The sequence below is a fragment of the Protopterus annectens genome, chromosome 16.part0, assembly GCF_019279795.1.
Source record: "Protopterus annectens isolate FY-2018-M chromosome 16.part0, PAN1.0, whole genome shotgun sequence".
Taxonomy (NCBI): Eukaryota; Metazoa; Chordata; order Ceratodontiformes; family Protopteridae; genus Protopterus; species Protopterus annectens.
This window is the reverse complement of record NC_056750.1, coordinates 92051461-92068728: the sequence shown is the minus strand read 5'-3', so window position 1 is coordinate 92068728 and position 17268 is coordinate 92051461. Positions and strand designations below refer to the sequence as shown.

The following is a 17268-nucleotide window of genomic DNA, read 5'->3' as shown; positions in this document are numbered from 1 at the left end:
TGACATGTTGAAGGTGCTCTGGCCAGGAATGCTTGTAGATGGCAATATCATCTAGGTATGCAAGGGCAAACCCTCCTGCTCCTACTAGGATATTATCCACCAGCCTCTGGAAAGTTGCTGGGGCATTCTTCATCCCAAAGGGCATCTTTGTGAACTCATACAAGCCAAAAGGTGTCACAAAGGCTGACTTCTCTCTAGCACTTGGAGTCAAGGGCACCTGCCAGTAACCCTTGGTAAAATCAATGGTTGTAAGATACTTAGCCCATCCCAGCTGCTCTAGGGCCTCATCTGCCCTAGGCATGGGGTAAGCATCTGACTCTGTGTGATGATATAATCTCCTGTAGTCCACACAGAACCTGGTGCTCCCATTCTTCTTTGGCACCAGCACCACGGGGGAGGCCCAGGGACTGTTGGACTCTTGAACTCTTGAATTACCCCTTGTTCCAACATCTCCTGTACCTCCTCCCTCGGAGTCTGTATGACTCTCTCAGGCACTCTGTAAGGGGCCTGCCTAATAGGCCTTTGGGGTACTGTATCCACCTGGTTTCCCAGTGAACATGTCCCCAAATTCCTGCAACACTGCTTGGATTTCTCCAACCTGGGTAGGAAATAGCTGCTGGGACATTGCTACCCCTTCCGCTGAGGTGTCAGCCCGAGCCTCACTGAGTAGATCAGTCCCCAGTTCTCCCTCAGACTCCACCTACAATCCACTGCAAATGCTCAGCACAAGCGCCTCCCTATCATGGTAAGGTTTCATCATGTTAACATGGTACAATTTGTGCCCCTGCCTTCTGCCTAGCAGTTCCACCATGTAGTTAAAATCACTTACCTTTTTCATCACCTTGTAGGGACCCTCCCAAGCTGCTTGTTGTGTCTGACAGGAATGAGAACCATTACCTGCTGCCCCACAGCATACTCTCTAGCTCGAGCATTCCTGTCATACCACACCTTTTTCTGTTGTTGGGCTTCTGCCAGGTTCTCTTGGGCCAAGCCCCATGAGTTCCCTGAGCCTTGTCTTGAGATTTATTACGTATGCCACAACAGACTCCTTGTGAGACCCGCACTCGTGAGACCCGCACTCGCCTTCCCACTCATCTCAAATTAAATCTAGAGGTCCCCTCACCCTGTGCCCATACAGCAACTCAAAGGGTGAAAAACCTATGGATTCTAGGGGAACTTCTCTGTGAGCAAACAACAGATGGGGCAAATATTTGGCCCACTCCCTCTTAAACTGATCTGCAAATGCCTGTAGCATGGACTTGATTGTAGAGTTTAACCTCTCAACAAGACCATTAGTCTGGGGATGGTATGGGGTGGTCTTCATGTGCTTCACCCCACAGGACTTTCACAGACAAGCCAGCAGGTCTGACATGAAATTGGCACCTCTGCCAGTCAGCATTTCTTTTGGGAAACTACCCTGCTGAAAATCTCAAACAAAGCATTTGCCACCTTCTCTGCCTCAGTGGAGGACAAAACCACTGCCTCAGGGTATCGTGTAGCATAATCCACTGCCACTAGGATATACTTTTTTCCCTGTGGAACTTTGGGTACTCAGAGGACCCACCATAGCTAACCTCTGAAATGGCTCCTCAATCACGGGCAAAGGCATCAAAGGATCTTTCACCTTGTCTCCTGCCTTGCCTACCTTTTGGCACTGTTCACAGGTCATGCAGTACCTTGTTACATCTCTGGAAATTCCAAGCCTATAGAAGTTCTGCATAATACGCCTCTCTGTATGTTTTATCCCCATATGACCTGCAAAGAGAATATCATGGGCTATGGCTAGAAGCGCCAGACGCTAGGCTCTAGGCACTACCAACTGCTGTACTCTCTCACCTTCTAGCCATCCCTCAGGGGTCCACACTCTGCATAGTAATCCTTTGTACCAGTATACAGATTCCCCCTTTCCTTGAGAATCAGGTGCCTCCCTAGCTACCTGCCTCAGGCCTTGCAATGTGTAGGGTCTGAGAGCTGAGCCTGCCTCAACTCTCTCCTTGTAACCCTTCACAGCTCCCCTTCCACAAGAAGTCTGTCATCGTCTGACAGTGGTGCCTCACTGTCAGCCTGGGTACTACTACTCACCTCTACCTTTGCAGTCACTCTGTCCAAGGGAACATCAGTACCCACAAGCAGCTGTGGCTCACCTTCAGTCTCACTGCTACAGCGTAGCTCACTCCCTGAAGTAACAACCTCACCAGTCCTGGCTGCAAGTATGCAGTCTGTCTGGGTCTCCCCAGGCTACCAGACCCACATGCGTGTCTCCTAGTCTGACCATGTGTAACTGCATAAGCACATGGTACTGCCTCATCCAAATCCTTCTCTATCAGGACATCTGCAAGATGGTAGTTTGGTACTCCTGTTGTCTCAAGATAACCTACTATTGGCATTTTGTCTTTCCCACTTACTGGCTCCCTCACCTTTGGTTCCCCACCTTGTCTCTGTTTCTGATACAGCTGTAACCAAGGATGCAATCGGGTCTGCCTTAGCCAGCTTTCCATGAACCAGTCCCCTTGCCTGGCCTATCTCAGCCAGCTGCTCCTTGTCAGCTTTCCAAACTCCTCTGCTGACATGCTGCCTGCTCACCCTGACTAAGCTAACAAAAGAAATAAAACAATTGTGATCTGAACTGTGAGTATTCACTGCGTGGCTGTTTTGAGTACAAAAACACCTTCAAAGCTCAGTGTGTACACAAGCTACAGAATTCACTCTGCCCACTATAGTACAAACCAGTTTGTATTTGCCAACTAATTAATATGTGATGTGGATATCCCACCAGTGCCAAACACAAATATGAGGATATCCCAACAGTGCCACCACAAATGTGATGCCCGTACACTGGCCCAGTAATCAGGGAGCCTCAGTACTCACCACTAACGCCAGAGGGCATCTCATATATGAGGAAAGGATAACAAATACACACAGTAAAGTGCAGTTTCCCTTAAGAGCACACAGAGATCACAGTCTGGGTCTGGTCGCTCCCTTGCTCTCCAGGTCCCCAATAAGTCTCCCCACTGGCACAGCTGTAGGGTCCAGATCTCAGCTTAGTGGGCAAGCTAAAACCTCTAGCACCCTCTCTGTCCAACCAGTGCTTCGTGTCCCTGCCCAAGTAGCTGACACACACACAGACATGCACTTTGAGAAGAGTTTATGCAACCACACAGACACTCCTGGGGAAAACTGGCACAGTTTCTCCAGCTGTGCCCCTTTCTCCCAGACTGTATGGTAGTTCCACTTGCCACCAATAATACTTAGCTACTCAAATGTCCTTAAAAGGGTGTTCAGTTATTACTGTGCAATATTATTATCCCAGCTGGTAGTTGTGACTAAATAGACAAGGCTTATTTAATGTGACTTGGACAGTAAACTCTATAAGTATGTAATGTACTCTAGAGCTTAAATTAGCTCTGCACAAAACAGCCACAGTTGAAAGGTTTTAAAATATTTAATAATAAATAACACAAGACAATACTTCTTACTACACAGTGCTAGTCAAGAGTTCAGAGATCACACAGAAATACTTAAAATAATTCAGTAGTACAGTTCTGACATAACAGAAAAAACACTTAATTTAATCTTTGTAGGTTCTAGCTATTTCTAAAAGAAAACAAGTCTAAGATAACTTACATATGAGCAAGACAGTGCTGTGAGTTGGATGATCAAGACAAAAATGCTTAATGCCTTCTGATTCTCTGTTTAAATTGCTATTTTTATGCCTGATTCCCATTACATCATTTCACACTTTCCTGGTGATCCCAGGCTAACAGATACTACATAATTGTTGTCTTGCACCTGCAGGAAACTACATCAATAAAATATATTCCACATGTAAACTCTAGTAATTATTCCTTAAGTTAAAACAATAGGCAGGATACTTCACTCCAGACTCATCGACTCCAAATTCTAACTTCAAAGGGACAGGCATGAAGTAATTTCAACTTCAAGGACAGACAAGAAATGCTTGATTTAGCTCTCTTTACAGCAGAGGGCAATGTTGCTACATTGTTTGATGTTCAACATTTCACAGCATATTCTTTCATTTAAGAAAACAAGCATGTATTTCAACATTTCACAATATTTTCTTTCAATTAAGAAAACAAGTCTGTAGTTCAACATTCATATTTACAAATGATAGCACAATTCTATCTGGCTAGGCTGGCAGCCTTCACGGTGTGGGAAACAAGACCTACTTTCAGAGCATTCCTCAAACCCCTTGAGACCAAATGGCTTCCTTTCCCCCTGTTCTGCAGACCCTTCTTTCTCAAGGCGCAATTCAAGACATGCCCCCACAATCAAGAGGTAAAGGATTCTACTCCAGGATGTTCCTGGTCCCCAGGAAAGAAGGTCCCTGGAGACCCATCTTGGATATGTCCGACCTAAATAGTTTTCTCAAGGTCCCCTCCTTTCGGATGCTAACCCTTCCTACTCTCCTTCCCCTGATCCTCCCACACGCCTTCATGGTGTCCTTGGATATAAGGATGCCTACTTACATATTCCAGTCCATCCTCTTTTCAGAAACTTTCTTCGTTTCTCAGTGGGTTCTGTGCATTTTCAGTTTTGTGCTTTGCCATTTGGTGTCTCTGTGGCCTCAAGAGTGTTCACAAAGTGCCTAGCCCCAGTCATCCCCTTTGCTTGAATGCAGGGGATTCAACTCTTCCCTTACGTGGATGACATCCTTATCCAGGCAACATCTCCACAGTTGCTCCTGCAACATCTAGACTTCACCATCTCCCATTGAAATGACAGGGGTTCACCATAAACCTTCACAAATCCTCCATGACTCCCTCTCAGGATCATGTGTTCTTATGATGCAGGATACTAACAGGACAAATGATGGCCTGCCTCCTCCCTCCAGACAAGATTCTGTCCCTCACATCCTATTTACAGGACATTCTCCTTCGTTAAGCCGTGTCGGCCAGAGAGTTTCTCAGGCTTCTGGGATTTGTGGCCTCCACCATTCCTGTGGTACCCTTAGCAAGGCTACACATGAGGAAATTCCGGTGGTATTTAAGAACAATCTAGAAACAATTTTCAAAAATTCTTCTTCCTTGCCTTGCCAGAGAACTACAGTGGTGGATTGCTCACATCTCTGCCAATCCATGTCTCCCACTACAACCCCCCCCCAAACAAGATCTCTACACAGATGCCTCAGACTCGCAGGTTGGGATGCAGCCTTAGGGGAATGGAGAGTGACAGGCACTTGGACCCTGGGCCAGCAGAGGGAACACATCAATATCAGTGAATGAGAGCCTTGATACTGGCCCTTCAAATATTCTAGGATTGGATTCTCCCAGGCGTGCTGAGATGGTACACAGACAGTACCACTATGTTTTGGTACATCAGTAAACGGTGGGGACAAAGTCCTACCTCCTATACAGACTGGCTTTACAGGCAGGGGAAATCACCCAGCAAAGTCATGTAAACCTCCTAGCCATATACATAACCTCTGCAGAAAATGGGATAGCAGATGCTCTAAGCAGGACCATGACTCAATCCCATGAATGGATGCTAAACAAGGATGCGTTCCTGGACCTGGTCCATCGATGGGGTATACCTCAAGTAGACCTTTTTGCCACCCCCATGAACAGACAACTCCCAACCTTCTGTATCAGGATACCCTCTCCCGGGGCATGGAGAGTGGATGCTCTTTCTTTCTCTTGGAAGGGGATGATGTCCTTCAAGGATGCATCTGCAGTCCTCACATATGGGTTGTCCTGCCTCAGGCAGCCCTTCGGTCGGCCGGATTCCAAAGTCTGGGTCCGGCGTCGGCTGATGTCGCCCTTTCCCCGACGTCAGAGCGCCTGGGGTATAAAAGCGTCAGCCGATGCCATCTTCCTCAGTCTTTCTTGCCGCGTGGTGCCCGAAGCAGAAGCAGTTCGCAAGTGCCGGTCGGCCAGCTCCTGTAATTCAGCTACCGAAGACTTCTAAAGCTAAGTACCCCGTTGGGGACTCTTTCTTGCCTCAGCCAATGTCAGATAAAGTTAATAATTGCTTAATTTGTGGGAAACAAATACCTCATAAGGATTTCCACTCTTACTGCCTCCCCTGCCTAGGCCCAGACCATGACGTCTCGGCCTGTTCAGCCTGTGCTTCCTTCAATCGACGCACTCTTAGGCGTCGGGCGGAGTTTGCAGAGGAATTTTTGGGGCTAGTTTCTCCTACAACATGCCGTCGGAGACTCCGACTCCTCATTTAACCAAGAAACAGAAGGACAAGGACCGACGCACGTGGATCACGGTTTTGGCTGAAACCATGGCTAGGCCTACCGCGAGTGTCTCGGTCTCGGCTGAAACAGAGTCCTTGGTACTTCCGACCACCGAAACCGCTCAACCGACAACCTCAGCCTCGGAGGCCCCTGCTGAGTCGGTTATTGAATTTTCTTCAGAACCTGGTGTCTTGGAAACTACCGACACCATTCCTCTAGACAAAACTACACCAGCACGTGGTGCAGCCAGGCCTCCTGCATCCATGTCTATAAAGGCATTCACCAGGGCTAAAGCTGCTAAACACACAAAAGCTATGCCTCCCAGGGTTATTCCTCAGGGACCCACTACAGGTTCACAGATTCTAAGTTTAGCAGAGGACCTTATTTCCTCAATTAGGGGCTCTCAGCCCCATCCGGACAGGGGCTCTCAACCTCCTCTAGACAAAAGGCCCAGGGTTGAGCCCTCTGATCCCCACTCCTCAGAGGAGGCCTCTGATGGCTCTGCTCTCTCGGACTACCAGGAAGAGGCTTTTTCGGCCTACGAGGATTCTGATGCAGAGGAATCTATCCCCTCGGCCTCCACTCCTGAAGAACTATCTTTCGGGGAGACTCTTCACACTATGAGAGAGCATTTCAAATGGCAGGGCCAGGAATTCTCTGATTCTAGGAAGAGATTAAGGACTTTTCTGCATTTACCTCAGCATAGACCTTTGGCTATTCCTCCTGTTTTGAATGTCATTGATGATGTGTACTCTGAGTCTAGCATAACCCCTGACATTCTTCCTCCGGCCCCTGTCAAGCCCGATAGGTACTACAGGGTCCCGGACTCGCATCATTTTCTTTACAAGGCCCACTCTGCTGATCCAGAAACTATTTCCCAGGGCCCTAAAGGAGTTGCAGCTGCCACTACTAAAAATCCACTCCCCTCTGAAAGGGAGTCCAGGGCTTTAGAGAGATGGGGTAAAAAAAGTGTATACTTCTGCTACTCTTTCTATGAGGGCATTAAATTGTCAATTTCATATGATACAGTACCAAGAGTATTTGTTAGATGAATTGCATAAGAAACTGTCTTCACCTGAACCCCTAGATCGCAAATCACTTCAGGATCTGGTACATAACTCCCAGCAGGTTAGCAACCATTTCTTGCAGTGTGGTTATGATGCATTGGAAGCTTCATGTAGGTCAGCTATGACAGGTGCAGTCCTACGTAGGCATGCTTGGCTGAAGGAACAATCCCTACCAGACCATGTTAAAGCTAAGCTTCTGGATGCTCCACTGGAAAAGCAAAAGTTATTTGGCTCCACTGCTCAGGAGGTCTTAAAGAAATCTGTGGAAAAGGCAAAATCTGTACAAACAGTCAAAGATTTTCTACAAGTCCAACCACCAAGATTCAGCAGAAATTGGCCTACCAAGAATTGGTCCTTTCCGGACACAGAAAGATTTCAGAGAGGCAAGAACAGGCATGCCAGAGGTAGAGGGCAAGCTAGAGGCTCCTACAGAGGACGTCAATGGCAGCCTCCCAACCAGAGAGGTAGTGCAGGACCTACAACTGCTGCACAAGGACAGACTCAATGACTTTACTTTGACTCCGCCAACCAGGGCTCAATTAGAAGCACCTTTGGGTGGAAAGCTTTCTTTATTCTCAGAAAATTGGCACAGTATTACAAGGGACAAATGGACACTGCAAATAATAGACAAAGGATACAGGTTCCATTTTCACACATTGCCAAATAGAAAAGGCATGCCAGACCTGCCACCAAATCAAAGGGCAGAGGCTTTGAAACAAATCTCCAACTTAATGCAAATGAAAGCTATAGAAAAGGTTCCTTTTTCAGAATAAGGCCAAGGATTTTATTCCAGACTATTCCTTGTTCCAAGAAAAGAAAAACAATGGAGGCCTATTCTCGACTTGTCCGCACTAAATACTTATCTCATTGTGCCAAAATTCAAAATGCTGACTCTACAGCAACTCCTTCCCATGCTGGGCAAGGGGTCTTGGCTGGTAACTCTAGACCTCAAGGAGGCATACCTGCATGTCCCTATCAGACAAAGTTGCAGAAGACACCTCAGATTTCTTGCAGGTTCAGAGCATTATCAATTCTCAGCATTGCCCTTTGGCTTATCTACCCCGCCCAGAGTATTCACGAAATGCCTGGCATCAGTAATTGCACACTGCAGACTTCAGGGGATTCAAATATACCCATATCTGGACGACTGCCTTATACAAGCGGACAGCCAACAAACTTTGGTAAAGCACTTGAATTATGCCATCCACCTACTTCAGGCCTTGGGATATACAGTCAACATTCACAAATCAAGACTTGTTCCATCCCAAAGAATAACTTTTTTGGGTGCGGATCTAGACACAACCACCCAAATGGCTTTTCTCACAGAAGAAAAACAAAGACAACTACCGGATTACTTCAAGAATCTGACAAGACAAACTCAGCTGACTGCAAGGAAAATCCTGCAAGCCCTGGGTTACATGGCATCTTGCATTCTTCTGATTCCACAAGCAAGGCTGCATATGAGGAAACTACAATGGTACCTAAGGAGTTTATGGACTCAGCACAGTCACAGCTTAGAAACTTTGATCCCACTCATTCCATGCCTCCAAAAGGAATTTCTGGGGTGGGCTCAAGCAAGCCAGTCAAACAGGGGTCTGCCCTTCAGCAAACCAATAGCCAGCCAAACCATTACAATGGACGCTTCAGACCACAGTTGGGGAGCACACATGGAGGGCAGATGTATTCAAGGACTATGGTCACAAAAGGAGCTACGCATGCACATAAACCAAAAGGAAATGCTGGCAGTGATACATGCAATCGAGGCCTTCAAACTCTTTCTGCATCAAGGCCACCTGCTAATAAGGACAGACAACACATCAGTTATGTGGTGCATAAACAAGCAAGGAGGTACCCATTCCTACCCTCTTTGCAGACTGGCAATGCATCTATGGGAACTTTCCCTGAAACTCAATATAGAGCTGCAATCACAGTTTGTGCCAGGAAAAGACAATATACTGGCGGACAGCCTAAGCAGAAATATCATGGATGCACACGAATGGATGCTGCACCCAGGCATCTTCCTTCAGATAACACAATCATGGGGGAGGCCGGACATAGATCTTTTTGCCTCCCACCACAATCATCAGCTGAAGAAATTCTGCTCAAGGACATACCACCCACAAGCATGGAAAGTGGACGCCCTCTCTTTCAGCTGGAGAACTCTAACAGTGTATGCATTTCCACCTCTTCCATTAATGACCAAGGTCTTACTGAAGATCAGGACAGAGCAACCAAAAGTGATTCTGATAGCTCCGGACTGGCCAAGACAGCACTGGTACTCACTGTTAAAGAGCATGTCGCACACGAAACCGTGGCCTCTTCCTCAATGGCCACTTCTCCTGACACAGCACAATTACAAAACTCTGCATTCCAACCTGAAAACCTTGCAACTAACAGCCTGGAGAATACCTTGACTCCTTCCCAGGATAAGCTATCCAAGAGAGTGAAGGATATCATCATGGAAGCTCGCCGGCCTTCCACAAGAAAGGCTTACTCAGCAAAATGGAAAAGATTTCGCACTTGGAGCACCACAAAGGGCCTAGATGCGACAGTGATGAACATGGCACATATCCTGGAATACTTGGCAGAAATGCTCCACAATGGCCTGTCTTACTCTTCCATTAAAATTCATGCTTCAGCCATTTCAGCAGAATACAATACCGATCCACCTGTCTTCTCTCATCCTCTCCTAAGACAGTTTCTAAGAGGAATTAAAAACATCAATCCTCCAAGGAAGCCACCAGTGCCTACAATGGGACCTTAACTTCGTGTTGGAGAAACTAACACTGCCTCCCTTTGAACCAGCAGCATCTTCAGAACTACAGTTCTTGTCTTGGAAGACTGCCTTCCTTCTGGCCATAACCTCAGCAAGAAGAGTATCTGAGTTACAGGCCCTCATGGCAGTACAACCATTTCTTATTTTTCATCAGGACAGAGTCTCATTGAGAACCAATCCTTCATTTATGCCAAAGGTGGTATCCAGGGTCTCATTGAACCAACCTATTCACTTGCCTACCTTCTTTCCAAATCCACAAAACAAAGGGGAGAAACTTCTGCATACCCTGGACATTCACAGACAGTTGCACTACTACTTGGACAGAACTAAGAGTTACAGAAAAACTGACCAGCTGTTTGTAGCATATGCTGCTGGTGCACAAGGAAAAGCAATTTGCAAACAGACAATTTCAAAATGGATAGGAAATTGCATTCGTTTTTGTTACTCCTTTCATGGCAAAACTGTGCCAGCTAACATTAGACCTCATTCCATCAGAGCCACAGCCACCTCCACAGCCTTCTTAAGAGGGGTGGCTACCAAGGACATTTTAGAAGCTGCTACATGGAGCTCCGTGCATACATTTTCCAAGCATTACAATTTACCTTTATATTCCAGATCCAGAGCAGGCTTTGCTACGGCAGTCCTGCAGGGCATTTTAGCTACACCATCCTTTACTTAGATCCTACCACCCCCAGATTGGCTATGGTATTCTACCCATATGTGAGGACTGCAGATGCATCCTTGAAGGACATAGTACAGTTTTGTACCTACCATAAATGTAGATGTCCGATAGGTATGCATCTGCAGTCAGGTTTACCCTCCCTCCTTCCCCTCTGTGGTACTTCTTGGGTACTTATCCCTCTCATAGCTAGCTGGGGTTATCTATTATGGTGTATTTGTTTTACACACATATATATATATATATATATATATATATATATATTTATATATATTTCTGTGCATGTTTGGAATTTATTGCATTTCTCCAATTGTAGCCTTCTTTAGAGGGCATCTGGCATCTGGGGCAAGAAAAACTGAGGAAGATGGCGTCGGCTGACGCTTTTATACCCCAGGCGCTCTGACGTCGGGGAAAGGGCGACATCAGCCGAAGCTGGACCCAGACTTTGGAATCCGGCCGACCGAAGGGCTGCCTGAGGCAGGACAACCCATATGTGAGGACTGCAGATGCATACCTATTGGACATCTACATTTATGGTAGGTACAAAACTGTACTTTCGCTTATGCATTCCCCCTTCCGTCTCTTACAAAACGTTCTGCTGAAGATTCAGAGAGAACAACTCCAAATCTTGTTGCTGATCCCCTTATGGTGAAGGCAGCACTGGTTCCCCCTACTAAATCATCTAGCTAAGGGCACATCACCACATGTTCCCCTATAGGATGGACCTGCTCACACAGGAGAAGGGAACTCTTACACCTCCAAATATCCACCCTGAACATTACAGTGTGGGTAATAGGGCGTCGATTCCATTCAGACACCTTTATACTGAGGGCGTGCTTCAGGTTCTGCAGGAGGCCAAGAAATCCTATCTATCCAAGTGAAAAAGGTTTACTGTTTTGTGTGTGAAACAAAATATCCAGCCACTGACTAGAACCTCCAGTGGTTTTGTCTTACCAGTGTGAACTGATGAACTCTGGCTTGTCATACTCTTCTGTTAAAGCTCACCTATCTGCCATCTCAGCATGCCTACCTCTCACCCCCCCCCCCCAGCTTCCAGACTGGAAGTTGAGCTATTTAAATGGGGGTACTTCACATTAGACCTCCAAGGAAGCCAATCCCTCCCTTGGGATCTTAATTTTGTTTTGGAAAAGCTGATCTTACCACCCTTTGAGCCTGCCATGGACTGCTCTCTCCAAAACTGCACATGGAAAACTATCCTCCTGGTGGCCATTACTTCAGCCAGACGAGTCTCTGAACTGAAAGTCCTTATGACCCCCCCCCCCTTCACGGTTTTCCACAAGGACAGGGTTTGCTTACTCACTTAACCCATCCTTCATGCCCAAAGTAGTTAGAGATTTCCCTGAATCAGGCCATCAACCTTCCCACCTTCTTCCCCTTCCCTCACTCCTTGGATGTACGTAGACAACTCAAATGCTATTTGGCCAAGACCATATAAATCTGTAAGTCTGATAGGCTCTTTGTCTCCTATCACCCAGGAGCTCTGGGACACCCTGTTTCAAAACAAACCATTTCCCCTTGGATAAATAAAATAGTTTCCTTTTGCTACACAGCCCATGGCAAAAGGCTTCCCTTCCCTGTGAAGGCACACTCCACTAGAGCTGTGTCCTCCTCTGGTGCCTTCTTCAAGAGTTTGGATACAGCTGCCATTTTGGAGGCAGCTACTTGGTCATCTGTCCACACCTTCACCAAACTCTACAAGTTGGACATCATTTCCAGGTCCAGAGCAGGATTTGCCAGGGCCATCCTGCATGGCTTTGTAGAGAATCTCTGTCCCTCTACCCATTTGTTAATAGCATGAGCTTTTGCACTTCATGTTATGGATACAGCAGCATGTGAATAAAAGGACATAGTATAGTTGTGTCAAATCTTACCATAACTTTAGATGTCCTTCTCTTCTATATGTTGCTATGAAGTTTCCCACTCTGCCTTCCCCTGATGATTGCCAGACTCCTGATTACCCACTCCGTAGTCGCTGGTTCCAGCAGCATTCAGTTCTGAGGTAGGTGTGTGCTGATGTCCGCTTTTTACCCGATGCCCATTTATGACCAGCGTACATTGAGTGGTAAGGGCTGACATACGTACCTTCACAGTGCCAGCTAACATTTGTATAATGGTCGGACATATGAGAGTCAACCGGAGGCAAACTCCCTCGTATTATGGATACAGCAGCATATAAAAGTGAAGGAAATCTACAGTTATGGTAAAGTTTTACACAACTATGCTTTCTCCTTGCCTGCCAGTGACATTCCCAGCTGATGTAGAGGATTTGTCTAACCCCAAACCATGCTGACTATAAGGACTGCACCAGAGGGAACTAAGGAACAAAAACATGAATGGTCTGAACCAGAAGTGGCCACAGCTGAGTTCGCCCATGTGCAGCTGAGGCAGTTGAGAAGCTTTCTGAAGTGGCAGTGGCTGCTTACAAATCTTTTTATTTTTTTACATTTGGAAGAAGGAACAATTAAGGTAACTGGTAGGAAGGTTCATGGTAAAACTAGAAAAAAAACGGAATCTCAAGGAAGCCAGGAAGCAGTAGTCTGTGAAACAGGCAAGTTATTAATTTTTTTCCACCAGAAAAAATAATGAAAAGCAATTTAAACACTTACCCTACCACCCAAAAGTAATAAAACACATCTTTAATTCTCCAAAGTGAAAAAAGAAAAAATGTCATTCTTGTTAAAAAGTCACCAAATCATGCGATAGTCTGTAAAACACTTTTTCTTAGCTTGACGTTAATAATTTCACAATAAAAGTACAATTTCTGTTATATAAGTAAAATGTGGAAGGTTTATTTCCCCTAAAAGAATTTATCCTCCCAGCACTAGCCAACCACTGATCCTTGAAAGTCTGCAAGAGAAGTGCTCTTCAGCTGCAGGAAAGCTTTAAAGGTTTGGTGCCCAAATTCTTTTCTTCAGCTCTGCCCAAACATGGACGGTATCCTTAGCTTTGGAAAGTGGCCAGCTCTTGTATCCTAAGCAGGATGTAACGTATATAAATAAGGCTACTGCAACATTGATCTAATGATGATCATTAAATTGAATATAAATAGCTTGCTGTTAGTGCAGCACCAAATTCTGTGGAATCTTGATAGTTTTTGTCAAAGACCATTGTTCCGGGCTGTTCAGAAAAAAAATTATACAGACAGAACGACATAAATTATTTGCAGTGAAGGATCTTGGCCATGAGAACATGTGTCCCATTGAAATGACTTATTGTGGATGAGGGCTGGATATAAAAGCAGGTTCAGAGAGGTTGTGACTTGGATTGGTATGGATGTGGTGAGGTATATTATAAAACTTTAGTATTACAAGTAATACTATTAAATTGCAAGTATGCTGTACATATTCTTATGTACAGGTTATTTTTTTGTCTGTAAACGTGTGATTTTTGCTTTTCTTCTTAGGTGCATAATTTGTACAGCTGTATTAAAGTTGCAGAAGATTTTGTGTCACCTGAACATGTACGACACTGTTTTCGCCTAACTCAGGAGTTCCGACATCTGTCCACCACACATTCAAATCATGAAGATAAACTACAGGTAGACTTTTCAATTCTGCATGCTGCTTGCTTGATTTATGTGTTGAAGTAAAATATTCCAGAAAGAGGCAGGCATGTCTCTCTCAAACTGGGTTGTTTAAGCTTTTTTGTAGTACTGTGTATTGAGGAATCTAAATATGTGATGGATTGAGCAGCAACTATATCCCTAATTGTGTGATTTATTTATCTATTATTTATTGCATTTGTTTACCGGGAAAGTCCACTGGGCCTAAGTGAGCCCATTTTCAGTGGAGGCCCGGGGAGAAAAGCTCCACATAAAAGTCACATTACAGAAGTACAAATATCAAAAATGTAACACTTTTTACAGTTTTATTAGCAATTCCATTGCAGTTTTATGGTAGTCCATCGATGATATTAACATGTACTTTTGGTCATATAGATGCTATAGACATTACTGGTTGGTAGGCAGAAAAAACAGTAACATCATATACAATTATTTACATGCATTTAAACCTGTGTAGGCAGTGTAGTAACAGTCGTAGGTAATTTCTTCAGACCTGCTAAGAGTGCATACCCTGTAGCCCCAGATAGTGGGAGTAGTGAGAAGAGAAGAGTTATTTTTGGTATGGGCAAAACCAACAGGTAGAGAGATGTTGTCTGAGGGATTATTTAGAGAGAGCAGGGTATGAGATGGAGGTTATTGAGGTTAGGAGGTTATTCCAAAGTTTGGAGGTAGTGAAAGGAGTAAAGCATTTGGCCAGCTGGAAGTTGATGTTTATTGACTTTAAGTAGAATTTTGATTTCAGATCTAAGGTGTCTGTCTGGATAGTACAGAGTTAATATAGAGGAGAGAGCTGGACAAGCTGTTGGTGTATATAATATTTTATGTGCAGTAATTAAGTGGAGGTAGTTGAGATAGAGTGGAAGTTCAAGCCAGTTTAGTTATTAAAGTGAGGAACAGTGATGTGATGAGAACCTAGCATTTGTTGCAAATCTAGCAATTTTATTGTAGCATGTATCAAGTTTGTTTTTTAGTGGAGAGTGTATATTAGTGAGGATGGTGGCACCATATAGGAGGGATGGATTTATTGCACTTATTTAATTTTTTAGTGGCTTTTTCTCCCACCTGCATCATCCTATACTTCCCTACCAATTGCCAGGTCTGCCAGCCACATCCTTAACCCCCCCAGACCATCTCTGATAAGGTCGGGGCCACTGAGGAAATTGAAAGTGTCTTGGGGGTTTGACTGATCACATCTGTGGGGGGGGTGGGGGTTCTATTTTTTTGATCTACCCCTGTTGCTTCTTCCCTCCCTTTGGTCCCTTGTACACAGTATGCCCAAGGAGCCGGGCTGTAATGAAGAAATACTACATAGCACCCCAACACGGTAGCAGCTGAGCCTTGTCTCACCTTATTTCCCCTTTGGTACTCACCTGTTAGTCTAACATTTTCATCCTCCACCAGGGATGTCACAGCAGAGTCCACAGAACCACCCACCAGTGATAATATTACTCATCTGTCTTTGCCACTCAGTCAAGACACTCAAGCCTCTAATCGAATCCAGGCCACCTAGACTGTAGACAGGACTTTACTTCTGTTGACACCAGAGTATCTGTTCATTTTTGAAAATTATAGCTTAAGAATCTGCCCTAACACTGAGCACTTAATGTTTTAATTGGTATAGGTGCATTATTACACTTGCTAAAATATGTAGTTTTACACACACAGGTGATGTGCTCGAAACTAATATGTATGTATGAATGCATAAATCCATACATACAAACATGCGCACACACACACACACACACACACACACATATATATATATATATGTATGTGTGTGTGTGTGTGTGTGTGTCTGTGTGTGTGTGTGTGTCTATCTGTGAGTATATATGTACTTACACATATATAGGTATGTGTTTGGGGAGTAGATACACAACCAAAGGACAAAGCTTAAAGAAACCTTGAAAGAGAGCTCGATCAGTGTGGTTGACGGACCATTTGTAAATACACTTTTTCAGTTTTGCTGAGTCACAGCAGAAAGAAGAGTGAAGTAAACAGATGGTGACGTTAATTGCATATTTAACAAATAACCAGTCAGTTTTTATGTATTTAATTAATTTAACATTTGTTAACCAGGAAAGTCCAACTTTGACCGAGCCAATTTTCAGCAGAGGCCCTGGAAGAAACGCTCCAGACGCAAGTCTTTGTAACTGTTCATTCAGTTACTGAAGTGAATTTTAATTGACTTTACTTGTTGGCTAGTTATTACACTTAGTATAGCATATGATATGGCATGGTTCATGAATTGTATTCACATCCCACAAAAATGAATGCCAGGTACTTTTGAAATGAAATTAGAACAGTTCTGAAAGAGGGACTTACATTTTTTTTTTCTAATTGTACTTGCATTTAAGTGCACAATAACAGGAAGTAATAACTTTTTTTTGTCTTTGGTAAGGTTTGTGTAGGATGTATGATGACTGTTGGTCTAGTGGAAAATTAGCTGCAGATCTGAAGTGGAGACTTGGTAGGCTTCATCTCACAGAGAGAGAAAAATATTACAGTAGTTAAAATGGGTTTCTGAATGTCTAGTATTGCCTTATGTTTGTTAGAAGGATCACTGCTGCACATTAAGTATGAGAAGTTACCACAGATGAACATCCACCCAACCAGTTAGACTCTGAGTTTTGGATGTCCTACCAGCTGGCTGGTTTCCTCATGCTAGAAATGCCAGACGGCTCTTCAGTGAGAAGAGGAGGGCAGTCCTTGCTATCTTCCAGTCTCTTGCCACAATTCAGTCATCAGTATGCAGTCACTCCCAGAGTGATAGGTACCCTGTTGGGATTTTCTCTCATCTTAACTACTACTAATCGTTGTGCATTCTGGTTGCATTTTGCTTGAATAGCCTGAATATGTAATACATCTGCTCTTGCTTTCTGATCTCCACAACATCCCTGGAATAAATTATCAACTGGTTTGAGTTTGCTTTGTGACTAACAAAATGACAGCATTGGACAGCTC

The 17268-nt window shown here is 44.6% G+C and overlaps 1 protein-coding gene across 1 annotated transcript in view; it reads left to right on the top strand.

The window, feature by feature from the left end:
- The window catches only part of LOC122790519 (lysine-specific demethylase 3B-like), a 1629922-nt gene that overhangs the window by 1433342 nt on the left and 179312 nt on the right, over positions 1–17268 (top strand). Inside the window, exon 11 of the mRNA XM_044058070.1 lies at positions 14149–14283. Coding sequence (XP_043914005.1) covers positions 14149–14283 — 135 coding nt within the window. The remainder of the gene's footprint in view (positions 1–14148; positions 14284–17268) is intronic.